General features: G+C 50.1%; 1 protein-coding gene across 1 annotated transcript in view; it reads right to left on the bottom strand.

The window, feature by feature from the left end:
* The window catches only part of lamb2l (laminin, beta 2-like), a 242,899-nt gene that overhangs the window by 213,909 nt on the left and 4,516 nt on the right, over window positions 1-24,474 (bottom strand). Inside the window, 1 exon segment of the mRNA XM_073071978.1 lies at window positions 18,551-18,622. Within this exon segment, the coding sequence (XP_072928079.1) occupies window positions 18,551-18,581 (31 nt within the window). The 5' untranslated portion in view covers window positions 18,582-18,622.

Genomic DNA, 24,474 nt, shown 5'->3' on the forward strand with positions numbered 1-24,474 from the left:
ATTTTAGATCATTAAGTCATAAGACCTGGGAGCAGAATTAGGCCATTTGGCCCCCTTGATTAGAGATGGCATCAAAGGTTACAGGGAGAAGGCCAGGAGCTGGAGTTGAGGAGGAGAGATAAAAGGATCAGCCATGATTGAATGGCGGAGCAGACTCGATGGGCCAGATGGCCTAATTCTGCTCTTATGTCTTATGATCTTATGGTCTAAAAGAAAACATGTACTTATCTAACTTCTGGTAATATCTCCTTCCTCCAACGTTACTCAATTCCGCATTCTGGTTCCCCTCTTACCCCTTCTCCTCACCTTCCCTTTCTCACATGGTCCACTCTCCTTTCCTATCAGATTCATTCTTCTTCAGCCCTTTACCACTTCCACCAATCACCTCCCAGCTTCTTACTTCATCCCCACCCTCCCTCCTTCGTCTCACCTATCACTGCCAGCTTCCTTCCTTTCTAGTCCTGGTGAAGGCTCTTGACCTGAAATGTCAAGTGATTATTCCCCATCACGTTCTTTATGGAGGTTCACATAAACCTCATCAAACAATCTTCCCTTGATCAGCTTCCTGTCAGATCACCGAGAAAACCATTGTCATCAACAATATGCTTTAAGCAAATCCATACTAACGTTGCCTTCTGATCACTAGCTCAACTCCCAATTATTGTTTCTAGACCAGCCATGCCACTGAGGTTAAACAGTTCTGTATTTCCTCAGATTAGACCATAGAATACTACAGCACAATGCAAGCACTTTGGCTCATGACCTTGTGTCGACCTTTTAACCTTCCCTCCTGTGGTGAACTACATATACCTGTCTGGACACGCCCCCCCCCCCCCTGCTGACTGCTCCTGTGGCTCCTCCCACTGACCCCTGCTGACTGCTCCTGTGGCTCCTCCCACAGACCCCCTGCTCCTGTGGCTCCTCCCACAGACCCCTGCTGACTGCTCCTGTGGCTCCTCCCACAGACCCCTGCTGACTGCTCCTGTGGCTCCTCCCACAGACCCCTGCTGACTGCTCCTGTGGCTCCTCCCACAGACCCCCTGCTGACAGCTCCTGTGGCTCCTCCCACAGACCCCTGCTGACTGCTCCTGTGGCTCCTCCCACTGACCCCCTGCTGACTGCTCCTGTGGCTCCTCCCACAGACCCCCTGCTGACTGCTCCTGTGGCTCCTCCCACAGACCCCCCCCCTGCTGACTGCTCCTGTGGCTCCTCCCACAGACCCCCTGCTCCTGTGGCTCCTCCCACAGACCCCCCCCTGCTGACTGCTCCTGTGGCTCCTCCCACAGACCCCCCCCGCTGACTGCTCCTGTGGCTCCTCCCACAGACCCCTGCTGACTGCTCCTGTGGCTCCTCCCACAGACCCCTGCTGACTGCTCCTGTGGCTCCTCCCACAGACCCCTGCTGACTGCTCCTGTGGCTCCTCCCACTGACCCCCTGCTGACTGCTCCTGTGGCTCCTCCCACTGACCCCCTGCTGACTGCTCCTGTGGCTCCTCCCACTGACCCCTGCTGACTGCTCCTGTGGCTCCTCCCACAGACCCACTGCTCCTGTGGCTCCTCCCACAGACCCCCTGCTGACAGCTCCTGTGGGTCCTCCCACAGACCCCCTGCTGACAGCTCCTGTGGCTCCTCCCACTGACCCCCTGCTCCTGTGGCTCCTCCCACAGACCCCTGCTGACTGCTCCTGTGGCTCCTCCCACAGACCCCCTGCTGACAGCTCCTGTGGCTCCTCCCACAGACCCCCTGCTGACAGCTCCTGTGGCTCCTCCCACAGACCCCTGCTGACTGCTCCTGTGGCTCCTCCCACTGACCCCCTGCTGACTGCTCCTGTGGCTCCTCCCACAGACCCCCCTGCTGACTGCTCCTGTGGCTCCTCCCACAGACCCACTGCTCCTGTGGCTCCTCCCACAGACCCACTGCTCCTGTGGCTCCTCCCACAGACCCCTGCTGACTGCTCCTGTGGCTCCTCCCACAGACCCCCTGCTGACTGCTCCTGTGGCTCCTCCCACTGACCCCTGCTGACTGCTCCTGTGGCTCCTCCCACAGACCCCCTGCTGACTGCTCCTGTGGCTCCTCCCACAGACCCACTGCTCCTGTGGCTCCTCCCACAGACCCCTGCTGACTGCTCCTGGCTCCTCCCACAGACCCCCCGCTGACTGCTCCTGTGGCTCCTCCCACAGACCCCTGCTGACTGCTCCTGTGGCTCCTCCCACAGACCCCCTGCTGACTGCTCCTGTGGCTCCTCCCACAGACACACTGCTCCTATGGCTCCTCCCACAGACCCCTGTCTGACTGCTCCTGTGGCTCCTCCCACAGACCCCTGCTGACTGCTCCTGTGGCTCCTCCCACAGACCCCCTGCTGACTGCTCCTGTGGCTCCTCCCACAGACCCCTGCTGACTGCTCCTGTGGCTCCTCCCACAGACCCCCTGCTCCTGTGGCTCCTCCCACAGACCCCCCGCTGACTGCTCCTGTGGCTCCTCCCACAGACCCCCCGCTGACTGCTCCTGTGGCTCCTCCCACTGACCCCTGCTGACTGCTCCCACAGACCCCCCCCCCAGCTGACTGCTCCTGTGGCTCCTCCCACAGACCCCTGTCTGACAGCTCCTGTGGCTCCTCCCACAGACCCCTGCTGACTGCTCCTGTGGCTCCTCCCACAGACCCCCTGCTGACTGCTCCTGTGGCTCCTCCCACAGACCCCTGCTGACAGCTCCTGTGGCTCCTCCCACAGACCCTGCTGACAGCTCCTGTGGCTCCTCCCACAGACCCTGCTGACTGTTCCTGTGGCTCCTCCCACAGACCCCTGCTGACTGTTCCTGTGGCTCCTCCCACAGACCCTGCTGACAGCTCCTGTGGCTCCTCCCACAGACCCCCTGCTGACAGCTCCTGTGGCTCCTCCCACAGACCCCCTGCTGACAGCTCCTGTGGCTCCTCCCACAGACCCCCGCTGACTGCTCCTGTGGCTCCTCCCACAGACCCCTGCTGACTGCTCCTGTGGCTCCTCCCACTGACCCCTGCTGACTGCTCCCACAGACCCCCCCCCCCCCAGCTGACTGCTCCTGTGGCTCCTCCCACAGACCCCTGCTGACTGCTCCTGTGGCTCCTCCCACAGACCCCCGCTGACTGCTCCTGTGGCTCCTCCCACAGACCCCCGCTGACTGCTCCTGTGGCTCCTCCCACAGACCCCCCCCTGCTGACTGCTCCTGTGGCTCCTCCCACAGACCCCCTGCTGACTGCTCCTGTGGCTCCTCCCACAGACCCCCCCCCGCTGACTGCTCCTGTGGCTCCTCCCACAGACCCCTGCTGACTGCTCCTGTGGCTCCTCCCACAGACCCCCTGCTGACAGCTCCTGTGGCTCCTCCCACAGACCCCCTGCTGACAGCTCCTGTGGCTCCTCCCACAGACCCCCCGCTGACAGCTCCTGTGGCTCCTCCCACAGACCCCCCTGCTGACTGCTCCTGTGGCTCCTCCCACAGACCCCCCTGCTGACTGCTCCTGGCTCCTCCCACAGACCCCCCTGCTGACTGCTCCTGGCTCCTCCCACAGACCCCCTGCTGACTGCTCCTGGCTCCTCCCACAGACCCCCTGCTGACAGCTCCTGTGGCTCCTCCCACAGACCCCTGCTGACTGCTCCTGTGGCTCCTCCCACTGACCCCCCGCTGACTGCTCCTGTGGCTCCTCCCACTGACCCCCCCCCCGCTGACTGCTCCTGTGGCTCCTCCCACAGACCCCTGCTGACTGCTCCTGTGGCTCCTCCCACAGACCCCTGCTGACTGCTCCTGTGGCTCCTCCCACAGACCCTGCTGACTGCTCCTGTGGCTCCTCCCACAGACCCCCTGCTCCTGTGGCTCCTCCCACAGACCCCCCGCTGACTGCTCCTGTGGCTCCTCCCACAGACCCCCTGCTGACAGCTCCTGTGGCTCCTCCCACAGACCCCTGCTGACTGCTCCTGTGGCTCCTCCCACTGACCCCTGCTGACTCCTCCTGTGGCTCCTCCCACTGACCCCTGCTGACTGCTCCTGTGGCTCCTCCCACAGACCCCCTGCTGACTGCTCCTGTGGCTCCTCCCACAGACCCCTGCTGACTGCTCCTGTGGCTCCTCCCACAGACCCCTGCTGACAGCTCCTGTGGCTCCTCCCACAGACCCCCTGCTGACTGCTCCTGTGGCTCCTCCCACAGACCTCTGCTGACTGCTCCTGTGGCTCCTCCCACAGACCACCTGCTGACTGCTCCTGTGGCTCCTCCCACAGACCCCTGCTGACAGCTCCTGTGGCTCCTCCCACAGACCCCTGCTGACTGTGGCTCCTCCCACAGACCCCTGCTGACAGCTCCTGTGGCTCCTCCCACAGACCCACTGCTCCTGTGGCTCCTCCCACAGACCCCTGCTGACTGCTCCTGTGGCTCCTCCCACAGACCCCCCGCTGACTGCTCCTGTGGCTCCTCCCACAGACCCCTGCTGACTGCTCCTGTGGCTCCTCCCACAGACCCCCTGCTGACTGCTCCTGTGGCTCCTCCCACAGACCCCCTGCTGACTGCTCCTGTGGCTCCTCCCACAGACCCCTGCTGACTGCTCCTGTGGCTCCTCCCACAGACCCCCTGCTGACTGCTCCTGTGGCTCCTCCCACAGACCCCTGCTGACTGCTCCTGTGGCTCCTCCCACAGACCCCCCGCTGACTGCTCCTGTGGCTCCTCCCACAGACCCCCCGCTGACTGCTCCTGTGGCTCCTCCCACTGACCCCCCCCCCCCCCCCCCCCGCTGACTGCTCCTGTGGCTCCTCCCACAGACCCCGGTATAAAGTCTATTGGAGGCACTGCTCCTCCCTCAGTCTCCAGGATGTTGTGTGGTGGTCACTTGCTGCTTGTGCTTTCTTCCAGCCAATATAAGCCTACCTTAACTCACGTCTCCGAGAGTTATTGATGGTGCATCACCTACTGCATAGTCCTCCATGTTTCTTTCTTCCACATGTCTGTCTGAAAGTCTCGTAAATCTCCCTAGTGTATCTTCCTCTACCATCACACCTGATAGCATGATCCACACACCCACCACTCTGTGTAAAAAATCTACCTCTGATAACCCCCAACACTTCCCTCCAATCACCTTAAAATTACGCCATTTCTCCCAGGGAAAAAGTCTCTGGCTGTCCACTCTATCTGTGCCTCTTGTACGCCTCTATCAAGTCTCCTCTCATCCTCCTCCTCTCCAGAGAGGAAATCCCTAGCTCGCTCAACCTATCCTCAAAAGACATGCTCGGTAGTCCAGACACCATCCTGGTAAATCTCCTCTGCACCTTCTGTAAAACTTCCACAGCCTTCCTATAGTGAGGCAACCAGAACTGAACACAATATTCCAGCTGTGATCTAACCTTACAGTTCTTGAACTCAAGCCACCGACCCCATGAAGACCAGCAGATTAACCACCCTATCAACTTGTACAGCAACTCCGAGGGAACTGCTCCCGTAGTGAGGTCCTGTTTGCCTCAGTATCGTCCCTCCCATAGTGTGACACTGTCTCTGTACTACTCCTCCCTCAGTTCCTTCCTCGAGGTCCTGCATCATTTGTGCCTGTGTGCACTGCTCTGACATGCAGTGAAGGGGCAAGCCATTAGTAATCTGCTCCTCCTCACACCCTGTGCCCTTGGAGTCAGCTGCCTACCCTTGGGCATGATTACTGACCCCTCGTGCGTGATTACTGACCACACTAGAACTGAGCAGCATTACAGGTAAAGTTCAGCACAGAGGCATCCAAACTATTCCAAATATTTCCCATTTCCACAGTGCGCACCTGTGTGCACGCACACACACACAAACAGACACAGACAGACAGACACACACACACACAAACAGACACAGACAGACACACACTCACACACACACACGGACACATATACATATACACACACAAACAGACACAGACACACACGGACACATATACTCACACACACACACAAACAGACACAGACAGACACGCGTGCGTGCACGCACACACACACACACACACACACACACACACACACAGACACACACACACACACCTACAACCATGTGCTACCTGCATCTGAGCTGTTCCCAGCATTCCCTGTCCTCCCACACCTACGGCTTCCCACTGCTGTTCCTGAAGTCAGGCAGTGGATGAGGAAAGGTGGAACCGCAGTGAGCAAAGGGTAATTGATCCCTGCAACAACAAGGATCATCTTCCACGGCAAAGTCAAAGCAAGCTTATCATCAAAGTACACGTATACTCAGTGCCCATTCAGTTACCTCTGTACCTAATAAATTGGCCACTGAGTGTATGTTTCTGGTAACTGTTGATCAGTCCTGCACATAGTTTAGGCCATTCCTCCTTACAAAACTGCTTCAACTCTGGGGTGTTGGTGGGCTTCCTTGCATGAACTGCTTGCTTCAGGTCCTTCCACAACATTTCTATAGGATTAAGGTCAGGACTTTGACTTGACCATTCCAAAGCACCAATTTTCTTCTTTTTAAACCATTCTGATATCAATTTACTCATCTTTCAGATCATAGTTTTGTTTGTTACATTATCCAACTTCTATTAAGCTTCAGGTGATGGACTGCTACCCTGACATTCTCCTGTAAAATGTCTTGATACAATTTTGAATTTGTTGTTCCCTCAACAATTGCAAGCTGTCCAGGCCCTAAAGTAGCCCCAAACCACAATCCTCCTTCCACCATGCTTCAGTTAGGGTGAGCTTTTGGTGTTGGTGTACAGTGCCCTTTCCCCTCCAAACATAGCAGTGTGCATTTCTGCCAAAAGGTTCAACTTTTGTCTCATCTGTCCACAGAGCATTGTCCCAGAAGGTTGTAGAACATCCAGGTGGTCTTTTACAAACTTGAGACGTGCAGCAGTGTTTTTTTTTTGGGAGAGCAGAGGTTTCCTCTGTGGTGTCCTCCCATGAACACCATTGATTTTTCTTATAGTGGACATATGAACAGAGACTTTAGCAAGTTCTAGAAATATCTGCAGGTCTTTTGCTGTTACCCTTGGGTTCTTTTCACCTCCTTCAGCATTGCACATTGCGCTCTTGGTGTGATCTTTGCAGGATGCCCACTCCTAGGGAGAGTAGCAACAATATTGAGCTTACTCCATTTGTAGACAATTTCTTACTGTGGACTGATGAACATTCAGGTCTTTAGAAATGTTTGGGTAGCCTTTTCCAGCTTGATGGATCTTTACAAGTCTTCTTCTAAATCCTCTGAAAGTTGTTTTGATTGAGGTGTGGTGCAAATAAACAGACCTTTCTTGAGAAGAGCAGGCTCTGTCAGTAACCTGACTTTGTGTGTCTTTTGTTAAAGGGGAGGGCACCTCTACAACCCACACCTCCAATCTCATCTCATTGATTGGAACACTTGACTACAGATAGCTTTTGTAAAAGGCATTAGCCCAAAAGCTCATATATTTTTCTAACAAATACATGTAATATTGGATCATTTTTCTCAATAAATAAATGGATGAGTATAATGTTTTGTGTGATTTGTTCAATTGGGTTCTCTTTATCGAGTTTTAGGACTTGGGTAAAGACCTGATCACATCTTAGGTCATATTTATGCAGAAAGAGAAAATTTTACAGGGTTCACTAACTTTCTAGCACCACAGTGTATGGTGCCACCCTTTGACAGGTACTGGGGCTGTGTAGTTTAAGGAGGCAAGGGTTAACTTCAGAGAAACGGGCTGCATAGACAATGTTTGTATTTCATGGAATTTAGATAACTGAGCTCTAAATGGGGTGTTGAAGATGATTAAACAATTCTCTGGGCTCTGAATCAAAAGTTATAATAAATGAAATTTCATTCAAAAAGAGCAGAAAGATATGAACTAACTCTCCCCAAACCAAAATGTAATCAAATGCCAACCTCAGGTCACCAAAATACTCACTTGAAGAGGTGTTACAATTACTTTACCCGAACAGAAAGCTGATCAACACCTCCACCCACTAACCCCACCCCTCAACAACCCCAACCACCACTACTTTATCACTTCCTGTCAGAATCACCTTATGTACAGACACTCCTGTGCCTAGTGTCACTTTATGGACATACAATCAATATGTGTATAAGCTATCTTATGTGTTTATATTGATTGTGTTTTTATTATTGTGTTCTTTATCTGATTGTCTTTTTTGGTGCTGTAGTGGATCCAGAGTAACAATTATTTTGATCTCCTTTACACTTGTGTAGTGAAAATGACATTAAACATCTTGAATTTTGACTATCGCAGAATAGAAGAGCTTCGGGAGAATTCCAGAGCCCAGGGCCCAGACACCAGTGCATTAACTGTAGAGAATTCAAGGAGGATTACAGAGATATATTAGCCAGGATGAAGAAAAAATTCACAAGGACATTGCCAAGACTGAATTTGTAAGAAGAGTTTGAACAGGCTGGGACTGCTTTCCCTGGAGTGACGGAGGTTGAGGGGTGATCTCACCGAGGTTTATAAAATCATGAGGGGCCTGGATAGTCACAGACTTTACCCCAGCATAGGGGGGTCTAAAACTACAGAGCACAAGGGGGGCAACTTTTTCCACACAGAGGGTGGTAGGTATATGCATGAGCTGCCAGAGGAGATGGAGGGTACAATTACCACATTGAAAATGCATTTGGATGTAATGTGAATACAGATAGATTATTGTCAATATCTTCTATAGATTCATGTACAGCTCAGAAACAGGTCATTCGGTCCAAAGCAGTGCAAAAAAACACAGAAGATAAAGAACACAATCTAAGCTCATCCCATTTGTCCTGCATTTGGCCCCTAAACCTTTCCTATCCATGCAGCTGTCCAAATTGCTTTAAAATGTTGTTAATATACCTGCCTCAACCACTTCCCCCTGGCAGCTCATTCCCAACCCACCCAGTCTGTCCTTCCAAATGAAACCTGCCGCCTGGAATGTCCTCGAGAATCTCTTCTGCAGAGACTATTGAAGGGAAGCACAGTCCTCGCCACCACCCCTTCCTCTCCATTGCAGTGGCAAAGATCCTGAGCCAGCTTCTGGAACCAATGCACAGGATTAGAAAAAGCAAAACACTGAGGTAGTGTTTATGGGTTCAGGGACCAATCAGAAGTCTGCCGGTGGAGGGGAGGAAGCTGGTCCTAAACTGGAGCGGGCTCAATCTACAAACTTCTGTTGTAGACTCAGCTCGATCCGTCATGGGCAAACAGTCTCCCCACCATGAAGGTCATCTTGGTAAGCCGATGCCTGAGGGAGGCAGCCCCACCACCCAGGACATGCCCTTTTCTCGTTGCTCCCGTCAGGGAGGAGGTACAGGAGCCCAAAATCACTGAACATTTTAGGAACAGCTTTTCCCCCACCATCAGATTTCTGAGTGGACAGTGACCCTACCTCACTACTTTGCTCTCTTTTGACACCATTTATTTCTTACATATCCTAATTATCATCAAAAATAATTGCATATAATCACACTGTACTGCTGCTACAAATCCATACATTTTACAACCTATGTCAGTGATATTAAACTGATTCTGAGATGGGCTCTCTCTCTCTGGTTCCCGTCCCAGGCTCCACAGCGCCGTCAATGATTAACAGCAGGTGCCTTCCTTTAAGTCAGACCAAAGTACGAGTGGCTTGGATCCCAAGCACAACCACTCCCTGTCAATCCCCACACCCTCCGCGCTCTCAACCTGCTTCTTCACGGGCGGGGGAGTGCAGAAACAACCTCAGGAACACGGCAGTTCACACAGGAGACTCCTGTGTTGTGTCCGTATCAAATAAATAAAGGCAAATACTTGGGGCAGTTGCTAACGTGCAGAGAGAGTGACTGATCAATGAGCATGGATAAGTTATCAATCAATAATTACTGCAAAGGGAAGTCATTGCGCTAAAAGAAATAGATCCAAGCGTTAAACTTCCTGCCCTTTTAGATTAATGTAACAAAAAGCTATATATAGAACACAGAAATCAACAGCACATTACAGGCCCTTCGGCCCACAATGTTATGCAGACCATGTAACCTACTCTAGAAACTGCCTAGAATTTTCCTCATACATACGAGGGGTGATTGATAAGTTTGTGGCCTAAGGTAGAAGGAGTCAATTTTAGAAAACCTAGCACATTTATTTTTCAACATAGTCCCCTCCTACATTTACACACTTAGTCCAGCAGTCGTGGAGCATACGGATCTTGGACCTCCAGAAAGTGGTTCGTGGCCTAAGGTAGAAGGAGATGAGTTATACAGCTCTCGTTACATGCATTTCAACTCTTTGAATGACTATGCAGAAAATTTGAAGTTAATAACTCATCGGGGTGATTGGTAAGTTTGCGGCCTAAGGTAGAAGGAGATGAGTTATTAACTTCAAACTTCCTGCATAATCACTCAGAGTTGTCCTGCTTGTGCATGCATCGAGAGCTGTATAATTCATCTCCTTCCACCTCAGGCCACGAACCTATCAATCACCCACCACTTTCTGGAGGTCCAAGATCCGTATGCTCCACGACCGCTGGACTAAGTGTGTGAATGTAGGAGGGGATTATGTTGTAAAATAAATGTGCTAGGTTTTCTAAAATTGACTCCTTCTACCTTAGGCCACGAACTTATCATTCACCCCTCGTAGCCCTCTGTTGTTCTATGCTTCATGTACCTATCCAAGAGGCTCTTAAATGACCCCATTGTATCCACCTACGAACGCCACTGACATTTCATTCCACATACCCACCACTCCCTGTCTGAAAAACTTACCCCGTCATCCCCTCTGTATGCACTTCCAAGCACCTTAAAACTATGCCCTCTCATGTTAGCCATTTCAGTCCTGGGAAAAAGCCTCTGACTATCCACACGATCAATGGCTCTCATCATCTTATACACCTCTATCAGGTCACCTCTCATCCTCTGTCACTCCAAGGAGAAAAGGTCGAGTTCACTCAACCTATTCTCATAAGGTACACCCTCTAATCCAGGCAACATCCTTGTAAATCTCCTCTGTACTCTCTCCATAGTATCCACATCCTTCCTGTAGTGAGGTGATCAGAACTGAGCACAGTACTCCAAGTGGGGTCTGACCAGGATCCAATATAGCTGCAACATTGCCTCTCGGCTCCTAAATTCAATTTCACGATTGATGAAGGCCAATACACCATATGCCTTCTTAACCACAGAGTCAACGGGCGTAGCTGCTTTGAGTGTCCTATGGATTCGGACCCCAAGATCCCTCTGATCCTCCACACTGCCAAGAGTCTTACCATTAATACTATATTCTTCCATCATATTTGACCTACCAAAATGAGCCACCTCACACTTATCTGGGTTGAACTCCATCTGCCATTTCTCAGCCCAGTTTTGCATCCTATCGATGTCCTGCTGTAACCTCTGACAACCCTCCACACTATCCACAACACTTCCAACCTTTGTGTCATCAGCAAATTTTCTAACCCATCCCTCCACTTCCTCATCCAGGTCATTTATAAAAATCACAAAACTAGGGGGTCCCAGAGCAGATCCCTGCAGAACACCAGCGGGTATATGTAGAGAAACACTCAATTTTCCTTTAAAAGACCAGGTTCAAATAAACGTGCTTTCACAATAACTGTGTTTGCTTGATTTTAAAAAAATAACAGTCCATAACTAACTTCAAAAGATGCTGAGGATGTTCTATGAGTCTGTGGTGGCCAGTGCTATCATGTTTGCTGTTGTGTGCTGGGGCAGCAGGCTGAGGGTATCAGACACCAACAGAATCAACAAACTCATTCGTAAGGCCAGTGATGTTGTCGGGGTGGTACTGGACTCTCTGACGGTGGTGTCTGAAAAGAGGATGCTGTCCAAGTTGCATGCCATCTTGGACAATGACTCCCATCCACTCCATAATGTACTGGTTAGGCACAGGAGTACATTCAGCCAGAGACTCATTCCACCGAGATGCAACACTGAGCATCATAGGAAGTCATTCCTGCCTGTGGCCATCAAACTTTACAACTCCTCCCTCTGAGTGTCAGACACCCTGAGCCAATAGGCTGGTCCTGGACTTATTTCCACTTGGCATGATTAACTTATTATTATTTAATTATTTATGGTTTTATATTGCTATATTTCTACACTATTCTTGGTTGGTGCAGCTGTAACGAAACACAATTTCCCTCGGGATCAATAAAGTGTGTCTGTAAAAACACTAAAGATCCAGTCTTTTGGGTGGCGCCTCTGTTTCTTTCAGGATAATGCTCCTGGTCCTGTGGAGTGGTAGGTGTCTTGTCTAAGACTACGTTCTTGGATGCCGATGTTACGTTGCTGTTGATGACATGATCATCACTGAAATTTAAGCTGGTGACTGTAATGTGTCCGTCTTGTTGGACGCAGATGACCCAGATGTGTTCTTCAATTGAGCATCCAGTATCTGGTCAACATGATGTCTCCACGTCTGATCTCCAACATCTACTGTGTACGTCAGTGGTCCAGTTCTTGTAGCAATCCTACCGGGTGTCCACTTGACTTCTCAGTAATCACGCACAAGGACTTCCTGTCCAACCTTAAAACTCCTTGCTGATTTATTTGGCAACTGGCTGAACTGTTTATTCTGCACTTCCCTCCATAGATCTGGTTTCAGGAGGTCTATGCAAGATCTCAGATTCCTGTTCATGAACAGCTTTGCAGGTGTTTGATTTGTCATCGCACGAACAGAGTTCAGACACACAAAAAGGAAGTTGTCTATTTGTGCTGTAGAGAAATGTGCTCCTTGTCCATCGGTTTAGTGGACTTCTTGAAGGTTTGGACAAACCTTTCAGCTAACCCCATCATTGCTGGGTGATGAGGAGCTGATTTGAAATGTTCGATGCCATTTTTCTTCATGAATAGTCTGAACTCTTCTGACATGTATTGTGGACCGTTGTCACTCACAATGTGTTCTGGTAAGCCATATCTGGAGAAGCTAGTCCTCAGAGTGGAGACAGTCTTTGCTGAGGTGATTGACTTCATTGGTATGACCTCAGGCCACTTCGAATGAGCATCCACAGCAATCAGAAATGTGGAGTCCATGAACGACCCAGCGAAGTCTACATGTACTTTTTGCCATAGTGAAGATGGCCACTCCCACAGGTGTAAAGGTGTCTGTGGTGGTGCAAATTAAACTTTGTGGCATGACGAGCAGCTTTTGGTCAAGTCTTCAATTTGTCCATCTGTTAACGGGCACCACAGGTAGCTCCAGGCAAGACTCTTCACCTTGACTGTACCCAGGAGTCCATCATACAGATTCTCTAACACTCTGGTACCCAGTTTACAGGGAACCACAACACGAGAGCCACACCTCAGCATCCTTGACATTCGGACAGTTGGTCTCGTCTCACTGAGAACTCTGGGAGTATAGGGTTACTGGTCATCCTTGCATGGTGATTTCATAGACTTTTGACAACGTCGGGTCAGTTCCTCTTTCTCCATATTTCAGAATTTGTTACTGGCAACTGGTCCACCAGTGCAGTGTAGAACACTTCTGCTGGGTCACAATATGAAGACTTTCGTTTCTTCAATTGCCAATAGTGGAAGACATGACAAGCCATCAGTGTTGCTGTGCAGTTCGGTACCCTCGAACTCTATGTTCAGAGTTGGGTTCCAAGGAACCGTGCCCAACATTGTAGCCAGGTAGCAATCATCACAGAAATTCCTTTCCTGGGATTGAAAATCACCATTCTTGGGGATGGTGATCTGTCACTAGCATAAACTTTTCTCTGTACAGGTAGTGGTGGAGCTTCTTTATTCCCCATATTAGACTTAGGGCCTCTTGGCCAATCTGTGCATTGCTGCATTCTGCACTCATCAGTGATCTTGAAGCAAATGCAATCGGACATTCAGATCCGTCTTTCATAATATGTGGCAAAACAGCTCCAATGCCATAAGGGAATGCATCGCATGCCAGTCAGATGGGCAGGGATGGGTTATAATGGGTGAGCAGTTCATTGGAAGTTATTAGTCTCTTTGTTTGCTTGAATGCTTTTTCACATCTTTCTGACCATTCCCACTTTGCTCCTGTCTGTAACGGTGTTTTCAATGGATGCAGCACTGTTGCAATGTTTGAGAGAAACCAGTGGTAGTAGTTTACAAGGTTCACAAGAGCTGAGTTGTGACATATTTTCTGGTTTGGGTGTCTGAAACACTGCTATAATCTTCTCATGACTTACGTAAGCCATGCTTGTCAATGACAAATCCACAATAGGAGATTTCATTCTCAAAAATCTCACACTTCTCTCTCTTTGCGCACAGACCATGCTCACTCAGCCTGGTAAGCACTTTACCAGATTTTGGAGGTGCTCTTCATCACCTTTGCCAGTCCCAATGATATCTTCAAGGTAACAATGAGTTCCTGGGATATCCTGAAGCACTTGGTCCATTGCTCTTTGGCAAACTGCTGGAGCTGATTCGACGCCAAAGACGAGATGATTATACTAGAACGATCCCTTGTGAGTGTTGATTTTGAGGAACTTCCTGCTTGACTTCTCAACCTTTATTTGCAGATAAGCTTGTGACAAGTCAATCTTTGAAAACCTCTCCCCACCTGCCATAGATGCAAAAATGTCTTCTATTTGTGGCTGGGGATACTGCACATGACGCAGCCCCGGGTTGTTGCTCACCTTGAAACCCCCACATACACAAATGCCTCCAGCCTTCCCTTTCTTGATCATCAGGACGATGGGCATGGCCCAGTCGCTCCACTCAACCTTGGAGAGAATGCCAGACGCCTCCAAGCTCTGCAGTTCAGCATCCACTTTAAGAGAGTACGTAAGGCACTTGACGAGCTTTATGGAATCTTGGTGTTGCTGTTTCATCCAGTTCAATTCTGGCCCTCATGCCTTTGAGTTTACCTTCTCAATCACCTCCTCACTAGCATTAGCAGCTGTGCCAGTCTCTGCCAGTGCTACCATTTGGGCTGCAGTTTCCTGTTGATGTCACACTAAGAGCTTTGATTGAGTGCCAGTCTAGTTGGATTTTTCTCAACCATTCACGTCTGAAAAGCACTGGCCCTCCATTTTTCAATACATAAAGCTCTAATGGTTATGTTTTGCCTTCATATGTCACATTCACTTTCAGTTTGCCTGTGTAAGTCTTCAGCTTCAACAAAGTCTTTTCTAATTGCAGCTTAGAAAACATTCTGTTGTAGTCAGCCTCTGAAATTACAGACAAAGCTGACACTGTGTCCAGTTCCATCTTCAGTTTTACACCAGACACATCTATTGTGAACCATAATTATATTGTGATCTGCTTCAGTAATACCATTGCACCATTCAGGAACGTTTTGTGCATTTCACACTCCAAACTCTTTTTCTGTCGTTCTGACACAGTCTTTGCTGCTACCTCCATCATGATGAGGCAGAGATCCAGTGGACAGCCCAGACAATTTTTCCCAAGGTAGAAATGGCTAATACGAAGAGGCATATTTTTAATCAGATTGGAGGAAATGATAGGGAGAAGTCAGAGGCAGGTTTTGTACACAGAGAGAGGTGGGTGTGTGGAATGCTTTGCCAGGGGTGGGGGGAGAGGCAGATACATTAGGGGCATTTAAACTGTTAGATTGCAACATGGATGATAGAAAAATGGAGGCTGTGTAGGAGGGAAGGATAACATTGATTTTAGAGTAGATTAAAATGTCAGCAAGCACAACATGTGTGCCAAATCGGAGCAGTAAAGTTCCATGTTCAGAGGGGGTGGGATTGGATGAGGTGTGGGAAAGAGATGGTGAGAGAGGATTCTGGTATGGGGGCAAGTGGAAGGGGCAGCGGGTAAGAGAGATGGAGAGAAAACCCCATGTGGGGTGTGGTCACTGAGTCAGGGGAGGGACTGGACTGTGGGGTGTGGTCACTGACGGGGGGGGACTGGGGTAGTGGGGAGGGAGGCTTCAGGGGATTGAAACTGGTTAATAATATCAGTTTAATATCACCGACATAGCTCGTGAAATTTGCTGTTTTGAGGGCAGCAGTACATTACAATACAAAATAATAACTGTTATAAATTAAAATTAGAAGTATAAACTGTGTAAAAATTAAATTAAATAGTGCAAACAGAGGGGCAGAAGAGTGAGGTATTGTTCATGGGTTCAAAGCCCATTCAAATATCTGATGACCGAGGGGAAGAAGCTGTTCCTGAATCGTTGAGTGTGTGTCTTCAGGCTCCTGTACCTCCTCCCTGATGGTAGCAATGAGAAGAGGGCATGTCCTGGGTACTGGGGTCATAATGATAGATGCCACCTTATTGAGGCATCGCCTTGTGAAGATGCCCTGGATGCTGGGGCGGCCGGTGCCCACGACGGAGCTGACTGAGTTTACAACTTTCTGCAGCTTTGCCCCACCCTGTGCACTGGCTCCTTATTGTCACATGCACCGAGACGCAGTGAAAAGTTTGTCAAGTAGATTGAGGTCACTCGGGGGGGGGGAGAGAGAGAGAGGCAAATCAGGGCAGACGGCAGTGCAGACACCAGGAACTCTTTCCCCCACCGCCTGACAGCTCCATGGGATCGCGAACACCCACCCAAGCGTTAACAGCCCATCTAGGAGACAGTGGCAGGAACAATGTCACTCCCACGCAATGACAGTCCTCATTACCAACATAATCCCAGTCAGGATACCCCAGCTTTGGCTCCTTGCTCGATTCCCACCCTCCACCGCTGCAGATCTTTGTTTCCTGAACTCTGCCTGCCCTGCTCTAAACCTTTTGTCCGTGTAACTAAGCAACCAGATGGAGACCTTCATACATTTGCCGATTCACATTCACACCAAACTCCCCCAGCACCCCCTCCCCTCCGGACCGACAGATAATTCAGCACATCCAGGATGTCACTGAACCAGCCCAGGGGGCAGAGCTCCTTCCACATTCTGTCTGTAATCTGGCGTCTGACATTCATGCTGAAAATGGGAGCCGAAGTGCAGGCCATCACCTCTCCGGTCTAACACAAAGAGACAGATCACCCCACAGACTACAGCCGTGTCGGCTGAGTTAACCCTCCCCCAAGGCTCTGCTGAGAGAGGACTACCGCGGTGGATGTAAACTGCAGACCCACGTGAACAGCTACTACCCCTCAACCATTCCGTTCTTGGTCCAAGCCTCGTCACCTCAGTTCAGCAACATGAAGAGCACTTTGTACTACAATTTACTGTTCTGGTCTCATTGAGTTCTTTTGTAAAAATGATTTCGTTTTGTTTATTTATTGAGATACAAGGTGGATCAGACCCTTCTGGCCTTCCGAGCTACTCCAGCCAGCAGCCCCCAATCTAACCCTAGTCTAATCACCGGGCAATTTACAATGACCAATTCACCTACTAACTGGTACATCTTTGGACTGTGGGAGGAAACCAGAGCACCTGGAGGAAACCCACAGGGTCACGGGGAGAACGTACAGACCCCTTACAGAAGATGCCAGAATTTAAGTCTCTGAGCTGTAATAGCATCGTGCTAACCGCCACGCTGGTGTGCATAACATATGCTTACGCTTTTCCCGTGATGCTTTCTATATGCGAGCATGCGCGGTACGGTAGCACAGCGGTCAGTGCAGCGAACCAGGTTCTAATCCGGCCGCTGTTTGCCTACTTTCCCCATGTCCATGTAATTCGGCGCACTGACCAGTAAAAGCACGCACAGCAGAGGGTGACTGGAAATAAATGACAATTTGTACAGAGGGTTCTTCCACAGAAAGCAGACACACCCTTTGTACCAGAGGTAAGAATGCAAAACCGATTCAGAATACAAAAAAATACACAAGGGTTCAAACCACGATGATTCACATCCGTTTGGCAAAAACGTTATCAGAACACAGGGGTTGAGGTTTACGAGGATCACCGTTCCCTCTAAGCAGTGTGGGTGCATGGCTGCAGAGTAACTGAAATGCCCCCGTGCATTTGGCCTGCGTTGTCACACTGCTTGAATTTTCTTTTATATAATGTTTTATTAAAATGCTGCACAGTTTTTAGGTTTTAAGTTTTTAGTAAAAAATTTCCTGCTCAGAGCAATGGCTGGTGGATGCAGTTGTGAGAAAATGAGAGGGAACATTGGTGAGGATGTCACATAGAGAGTTGCTACGCTGGAGAGGCCAGGGCAGTGGAACAGCGGAAAATAAGGTGCAGGAAATTCTGAGTCAGGCAAGACTTAGTAGAAGGGTCAAAAAATAGGGGGTGGTGGATTGGGGGGGGTCAGAAAAAATGGTATTAAATGATAAATGATTCTAGAAATAGGGGGTTAGAAACTAACCCTCTAAAATGATAAATGTGGACAGCAAGAAGTTCCCCAGGGACTAGCTGGCTGGGCACCATGGTTGACGTGGACTGGTCAGGCCAAGGGGGAGTGAAAAGGGAAAGAATCTCAGGGGAGTGTACGAATGATTCAATGAGAACAGTATCCAGGCTGATGAAGGTCAAAGTGCAAAGCAACATTCCTTAAATGAGTCTCATCATCCCTCACGTTCTACAGATCAAACTGAGGTTTAGCAAAATGCCTGATAAGCCACTCAGTTAGACAGAGTGAGAGACACACCCATACAGGAGTAGGGGGAGAAAGAGAGAGAAATGCAGGGGGGTTTAGCCAAGAAACACGGTTTTACATTGGCTCTGAATACACTTACCGAGCAGGACTGCGGCTGCCAGTAATTTCATTCTGACTGGATGGACAGGTGATCAGAATCAGCAGGAGTTTCCTGTGCGGGAGGAAAGCAAAGATTAAACACACACGAATTAACTTAAATCTGGTCTAAAAGCTGGTGTCAGGAATGGTGAACGCAAAACTACACAATGTCATAAAGCCCCACTTGGGTCATTATTGCCCTTCAGGGAAGGGTGTCTCCCCTCCTCAGCCAGCCAGTAATCCAGACCATCCAAAGGGGGCTTTCTGCCCTGTGAATTCGCCCAACATGATATTTTGTTCAGGGGCAGTTGGAGTCGGCCAATAACTTAAGCAACAAGCCCAGGTCCCATGGATGTCTGTAGACCAGTCTCCTCCCGAGCCCCCAGCTCCCCGAAAGGTCTATAGGGTGGGGAAGAACACACACAGCTCCTTGCTTTCATGGGTCAGGACAATGAATATAAAGCTTGGAACACAAGAAGCTGCAGAAATAACCCTCTATTTTTCTATCATCCTTGTCTCCAATGTGTCTGCCTCTACTTTGCACCATCAAAGGTCCCCAGCACCCAGGCCAGGGCATCTTCTCACAGCTACCATCAGGTAGGAGGTACAGAAGCCTGAAGGCACACACTTGTGCAACAGCTCCATATTGACCCAACCAACACAACCCTAATCACAACCTCAGTATAGCAACACTTTACACTCAAATGGAAGTCTTGTTCTGGCCCTCTCTGTGAACGTTGTTTTGTGTGATTGTTGCTCACCCGATGCTCTGTACCCCTGATGCTGCTGTAAGTGTGGTTTTCATCGCCCCTCTGTACACAAGGCCTTGTCCACTTGGACCTTACAACACCATACTCCGGAGAAAACAAACCAAACCACAGTCAGGGCTCCTTGGAGAGGTGGAAGCTCACTGCGTAAGACATGGGAGCAGAATCAGGCCATTCAGCCCATCAAGTCTGCTCCCCCATTCCATCATGGCTGATTCCATGGCATTCATTGCCACGGGCAGCTGTGGGTATATTTAAGGTAGAGGTTGATAGATTATTGATTAGTCAGGCAGGGCACGAAAGGATACAGAGAGAAGGCAGGAGACAGAAATGGATCAGCCATGATGAAATGGCAGAACAGACTTGATGGGCCAAATGGCCTATTTCTGCTCCTGCGACTCACGGTCTTGTAGTCAGCTGTCCTGGGCAACACCGCGGTGAATCTCCGCTTCTGTGTAATCACACCCGAGGCACCGTAAGTGTATTAGCACTGTACATACGGGTCATATGAGGCTCATTTTCTTGTGGGCATTCACAATCAGTGACAAACTACACACAAAGACGGACAAGTGACCAGTGTGCAAAAGAAGACAAACTGGGCAAATAAATAAACAATACTGAGAACGTGAGTCCTTCAAAGCGAGTCTGTCGGTTGTGGAATCAGTTCAGCACTGAGATGAGTGAAGTTATCCACACTGGTTCAGGAGCCTGATGGTTGAGGGGGTAATAACTGTTCCTGACCCTGGTGGTGTGAGTCCTGAGGCTCCTGTACCTCCTTCCTGATGGAATCAGTTCAGAGTTGAGGTTATCCTCACTGGTTCAGGAGCCTGATGGTTGAGGGGTAATAACTGTTCCTGACCCTGGTGGTGTGAGTCCTGAGGCTCCTGTACCTCCTTCCCGATGGAATCAGTTCAGAGTTGAGGTTATCCTCACTGGTTCAGGAGTCTGATGGCTGAGGGGTAATAACTGTTCCTGACCCTGGTGGTGTGGGACCTGATGGTTGAGGGGTAATAACTGTTCCTGAACCTGGTGGTGTGGGACCTGATGACTGAGGGGTAATAACTGTTCCTGACCCTGGTGGTGTGGGAGCCTGATGGTTGAGGGGTAATAACTGTTCCTGACCCTGGTGGTGTGGGACCCGAGGCTATTTTGTGCACCACCCATCATTCCCCTCACGAGGTCTCACCTACCACCTTCCAGCTTGTATTCTTTCCCCTCCCACTTCCTTATTCTGGAATCTGCACCACTTCCTTTCCAATTCTGATGAAGGGTCTCAGCCCAAAACATCAACTGTTGATTCCCCCCTCCATAGATGCTGCCTGACCAGCATTTCGTGTGTGTTACTCTGGATTTCCAGCACCTGCAGAATCTCTTGTGATTATCACCTGCCTAATGCCCCTCTGCTGCAGAAGGGTGGAATGGGGTGGGGTGGGGCATCTTAACTTCAGTTGTTAAGCCAAGCCCCCAGCACCCTCTCTGCAGGGTGTAAAAGAACCCCGGGGTATATCCTTGAAGAGGAGAGGGTACTCTCTGCTCCGCTGGGCAACGTTTATGCATCATTGGAACTAAGGCAGGAGGTCCAGTTCGTCTCACATTGCTGTGGGAGCTTGCTGTGTCCAAATTGGGCTGACAAGTGCCTCCCCTACCGTAGGCAACTACGATTCAGAAACAGGAGAGATTCTGGAAATCCAGAGTAACACACTGGAGGAACTCAGCAGGTCAGGCAGCAGCTATGGAGAGGAATAAACAGCTGACGTTTTGGGCTGAGACCCTTCAACGGGACTGGAAAGGAAGGGGAGAACTCTTTAGAAATAGGCAGCCAGTGGAAAGCTGAGAGGCCGTACAACTTGTTGATCAATAGGTATCAACGTCTGCAGCAGTGAGAGAATCACTCCGGAATGAAACAGGCCCTTCGGCCTGTCTGAGCTCCTGCTAAAATCCAGGTCGAGACCCTTCACCCGGATTGGGCTCAGCCTGAGAGTGTCCATTCCCTCCCCGAACCCCCAGTGTGGCCTGACCCAGCAGGCTGAATTTTGCGGACGGACGTAGGGGTCACTGTTGAAGTTAGCTGTGTTGCAGTAAGATTTGGAGCAGCTGACATACACACTTGAACTTCAAACTACAACAGGAGGGAGAGACGTGTTTCTTGTCAAACGTAAGGTTTGACAACATTGTTAAAATGCCATCAGGGATTCTGGTTTCATGAACTGTAAAAACAAAGCAGTGGATCTAAACCCTTTGGAAGCAGAGACTCACTGCGGGGGCTTCAGTTTCTCACATCGTGAGCTGGATCAATGTTTTGTGCCGAGCGGAGAGGCAAATCCAGAGCTGTACTGGCTTGCCTTTGCTGCTGACTGAGAACAGCTCGGAGGGAGGCCCGCCCGTGAGCTTCACATCAGCTGGACCCTCCACAGTGGCCCAGCCTCGGAGTGTGTAGATACCCCTCCATGGACAAAGGAGACCATCAGTTCTGGCCTGAACCATGTGCCGTGTCATTATGACGTGGGTGATCACGGTCTCTCCATGACCATGGTTGCTCTTAGTAAATTTTTCTGCTGAAGTGGTTTACCATCGCCTTCCTCTGGTCAATATCTTTACAGGTCGGGTGACCCCAGCCGTGATCAATACTCTTCAGAGATTGTCTGCCTGGCGTCAGTGGTCACATAACCAGGACTTGTGATCTGCACCGGCTGCTCATAGAGCCATCTTCCACCTGCTCCCATGGATTCACGTGACCCTGATCGGGGGCTAAGCAGGGGTTACACCTTGCCCAAGGGTGACCTGCAGGCCAGCGGAGGGAAGGAGCACCTCACACCTCCTTTGGTAGAGACGTATCTCCACCCCGCCAGCTGGACAAGACCATAAAGATCATAAGACACAGGCGCAGAATTAGGCCATTCAGCCCATTGATTCTGGTCCACCATTCCATCATGGCTGGTTTATTATCCCTTTCAACCCCATTCTCCTGCCTTCTCCCCGTGACCTTTCATGCTCTGACTAATCGAGAACCGTTCAGCCTCTGCTTTGAATATACCCGGTGACTTGACCTCAGCAGCTGTCTGAGGCAATGAGTTCCTCAGGTTCACCAGACTCCTCGCCCTGCCCAGGCAGGAGCCACAACTCTGAACGTGCAGCTTCCCACTCCCCGCCGGACTGCCGACGAGGGGGGGGGCTCCAATTCAATTTGAACGGAACAGAGATACAGTTACCCACACTGCAGAAAATGGGAAAAGGTTAGACAGCTTTGGGGGTGAGGGAGCATTGGATCAAAAAGAGGGGTGGGATTTGGGAGCTCTCTTGAGGTATAAAGGCATTGTCATAGTGTGACCAGATGGTGGTGTAGCAGATAGCACACCATTTCACTGCACCAGTGATCCGGGTTCAATTCCCGTTCTGTCTATGAGGAGCTTGCACGTTCTCCCTGTGAGCATATGCTCCGATTTCCTCCCACGTCTCAAGGATGTACGGGTTAGGGTCAGCAAGCCGTGGGCGTGTAGAGACGCTTGCTGGCTGCCCCCAGCACATCCTCGGACTGTGTTGGTCATTGACACAAACAACACATTTCACTGGATGTCTCGACGTACACAGTTAATCTTTCCTTTATGAAGTTCACAACACTGGAGAAGCTGATCTGTTCACTGAGGGTTTAAACCATGGGGAGGTGGAGCAGAGGAATTACCGCCTTGTGGAGGTGGGCAGTGCCCACCCCCACCCCCTGCCTTAGTTTCTGTGTGTCGGAGGAAATGGTTTCTCTCCATCCATCCGACTAATTAAATCCCCTTAATCCTTATAAACACCTCGGTGGGATTACCCTTCAACCTCCAGACTCAAGAGATTATGAGACGAGACACTTTAACCCTTAGTAGCAGTTCTCCGGCCAGTCTAGGCCACTTCCATCTCAGACGGATTCAGTGCTGGACAGGTCCAGTCCTGATTTTACACAGCAGCATCCCAGTGCCGCGGGATCAGACCAGACCTCTCCCGTCACTGGCTGCCCCATGTGGTAAATCAGGAAATGGGCTCATTGCAGTCACATGCACCAGCTTCTCCTGCATGCGGATGAATTGATTACTCAGTGTATTGAGGTAGAACAAGGTAAGACACAAGGGAGACACCATTCAGTTTCTTGGACTCCATCCTTTACCTCCTCATAACTTTCCTCCACAAACATCATCTCCATAAAACACAGGAGCAGAATTAGGCCATTTGGCCCATCAAGTCTGTTCTGCTATTCTTTATCCCTCTGAAACCCATTCTCCTGCCTTCTCTCTGTAGTCTTTGATGCCCTGACTGATCAACAGCCAATCAAACTCCACTTTAAATGTAACCAATGACTTGACCCCACAGCTGACTGTGGCAATAACTTTCTGGCTACAGAAATTTAGGAGAGATGAGGAGGAAATTCTTTAGACAGAAGGTGGTGAATCTCTGTTCTAAACGGATGTCCCTCTATTCTGAGGCTGTGCCCTCCGGTCCTAGACTCTCCCACTATAGGAAACATCCTCTCCACATCCACTCTATCTGTGTCCTCTGGTCCTAGTCTCCCCCACTATAGGAAACATCCTCTCCACATCCATTCTATCTGTGTCCTCTGGTCCTAGACTCCCCCACTATAGGAAACATCCTCTCCACATCCACTCTATCTGTGTCCTCTGGTCCTAGACTCCCCCACTACAGGAAACATCCTCTCCACATCCACTCTATCTGTGTCCTCTGGTCCTAGACTCCCCCACTATAGGAAACATCCTCTCCACATCCACTCTATCTGTGTCCTCTGGTCCTAGACTCCCCCACTACAGGAAACATCCTCTCCACATCCACTCTATCTGTGTCCTCTGGTCCTAGACTCCCCCACTACAGGAAACATCCTCTCCACATCCACTCTATCTGTGTCCTCTGGTCCTAGACTCCCCCACTATAGGAAACATCCTCTCCACATCCACTCTATCTGTGTCCTCTGGTCCTAGACTCCCCCACTATAGGAAACATCCTCTCCACATCCATTCTATCTGTGTCCTCTGGTCCTAGACTCCCCCACTATAGGAAACATCCTCTCCACATCCACTCTATCTGTGTCCTCTGGTCCTAGACTCCCCCACTATAGGAAACATCCTCTCCACATCCACTCTATCTGTGTCCTCTGGTCCTAGACTCCCCC

This window comes from Hemitrygon akajei, chromosome 19, assembly GCF_048418815.1.
Source record: "Hemitrygon akajei chromosome 19, sHemAka1.3, whole genome shotgun sequence".
Lineage (NCBI taxonomy): Eukaryota > Metazoa > Chordata > Chondrichthyes > Myliobatiformes > Dasyatidae > Hemitrygon > Hemitrygon akajei.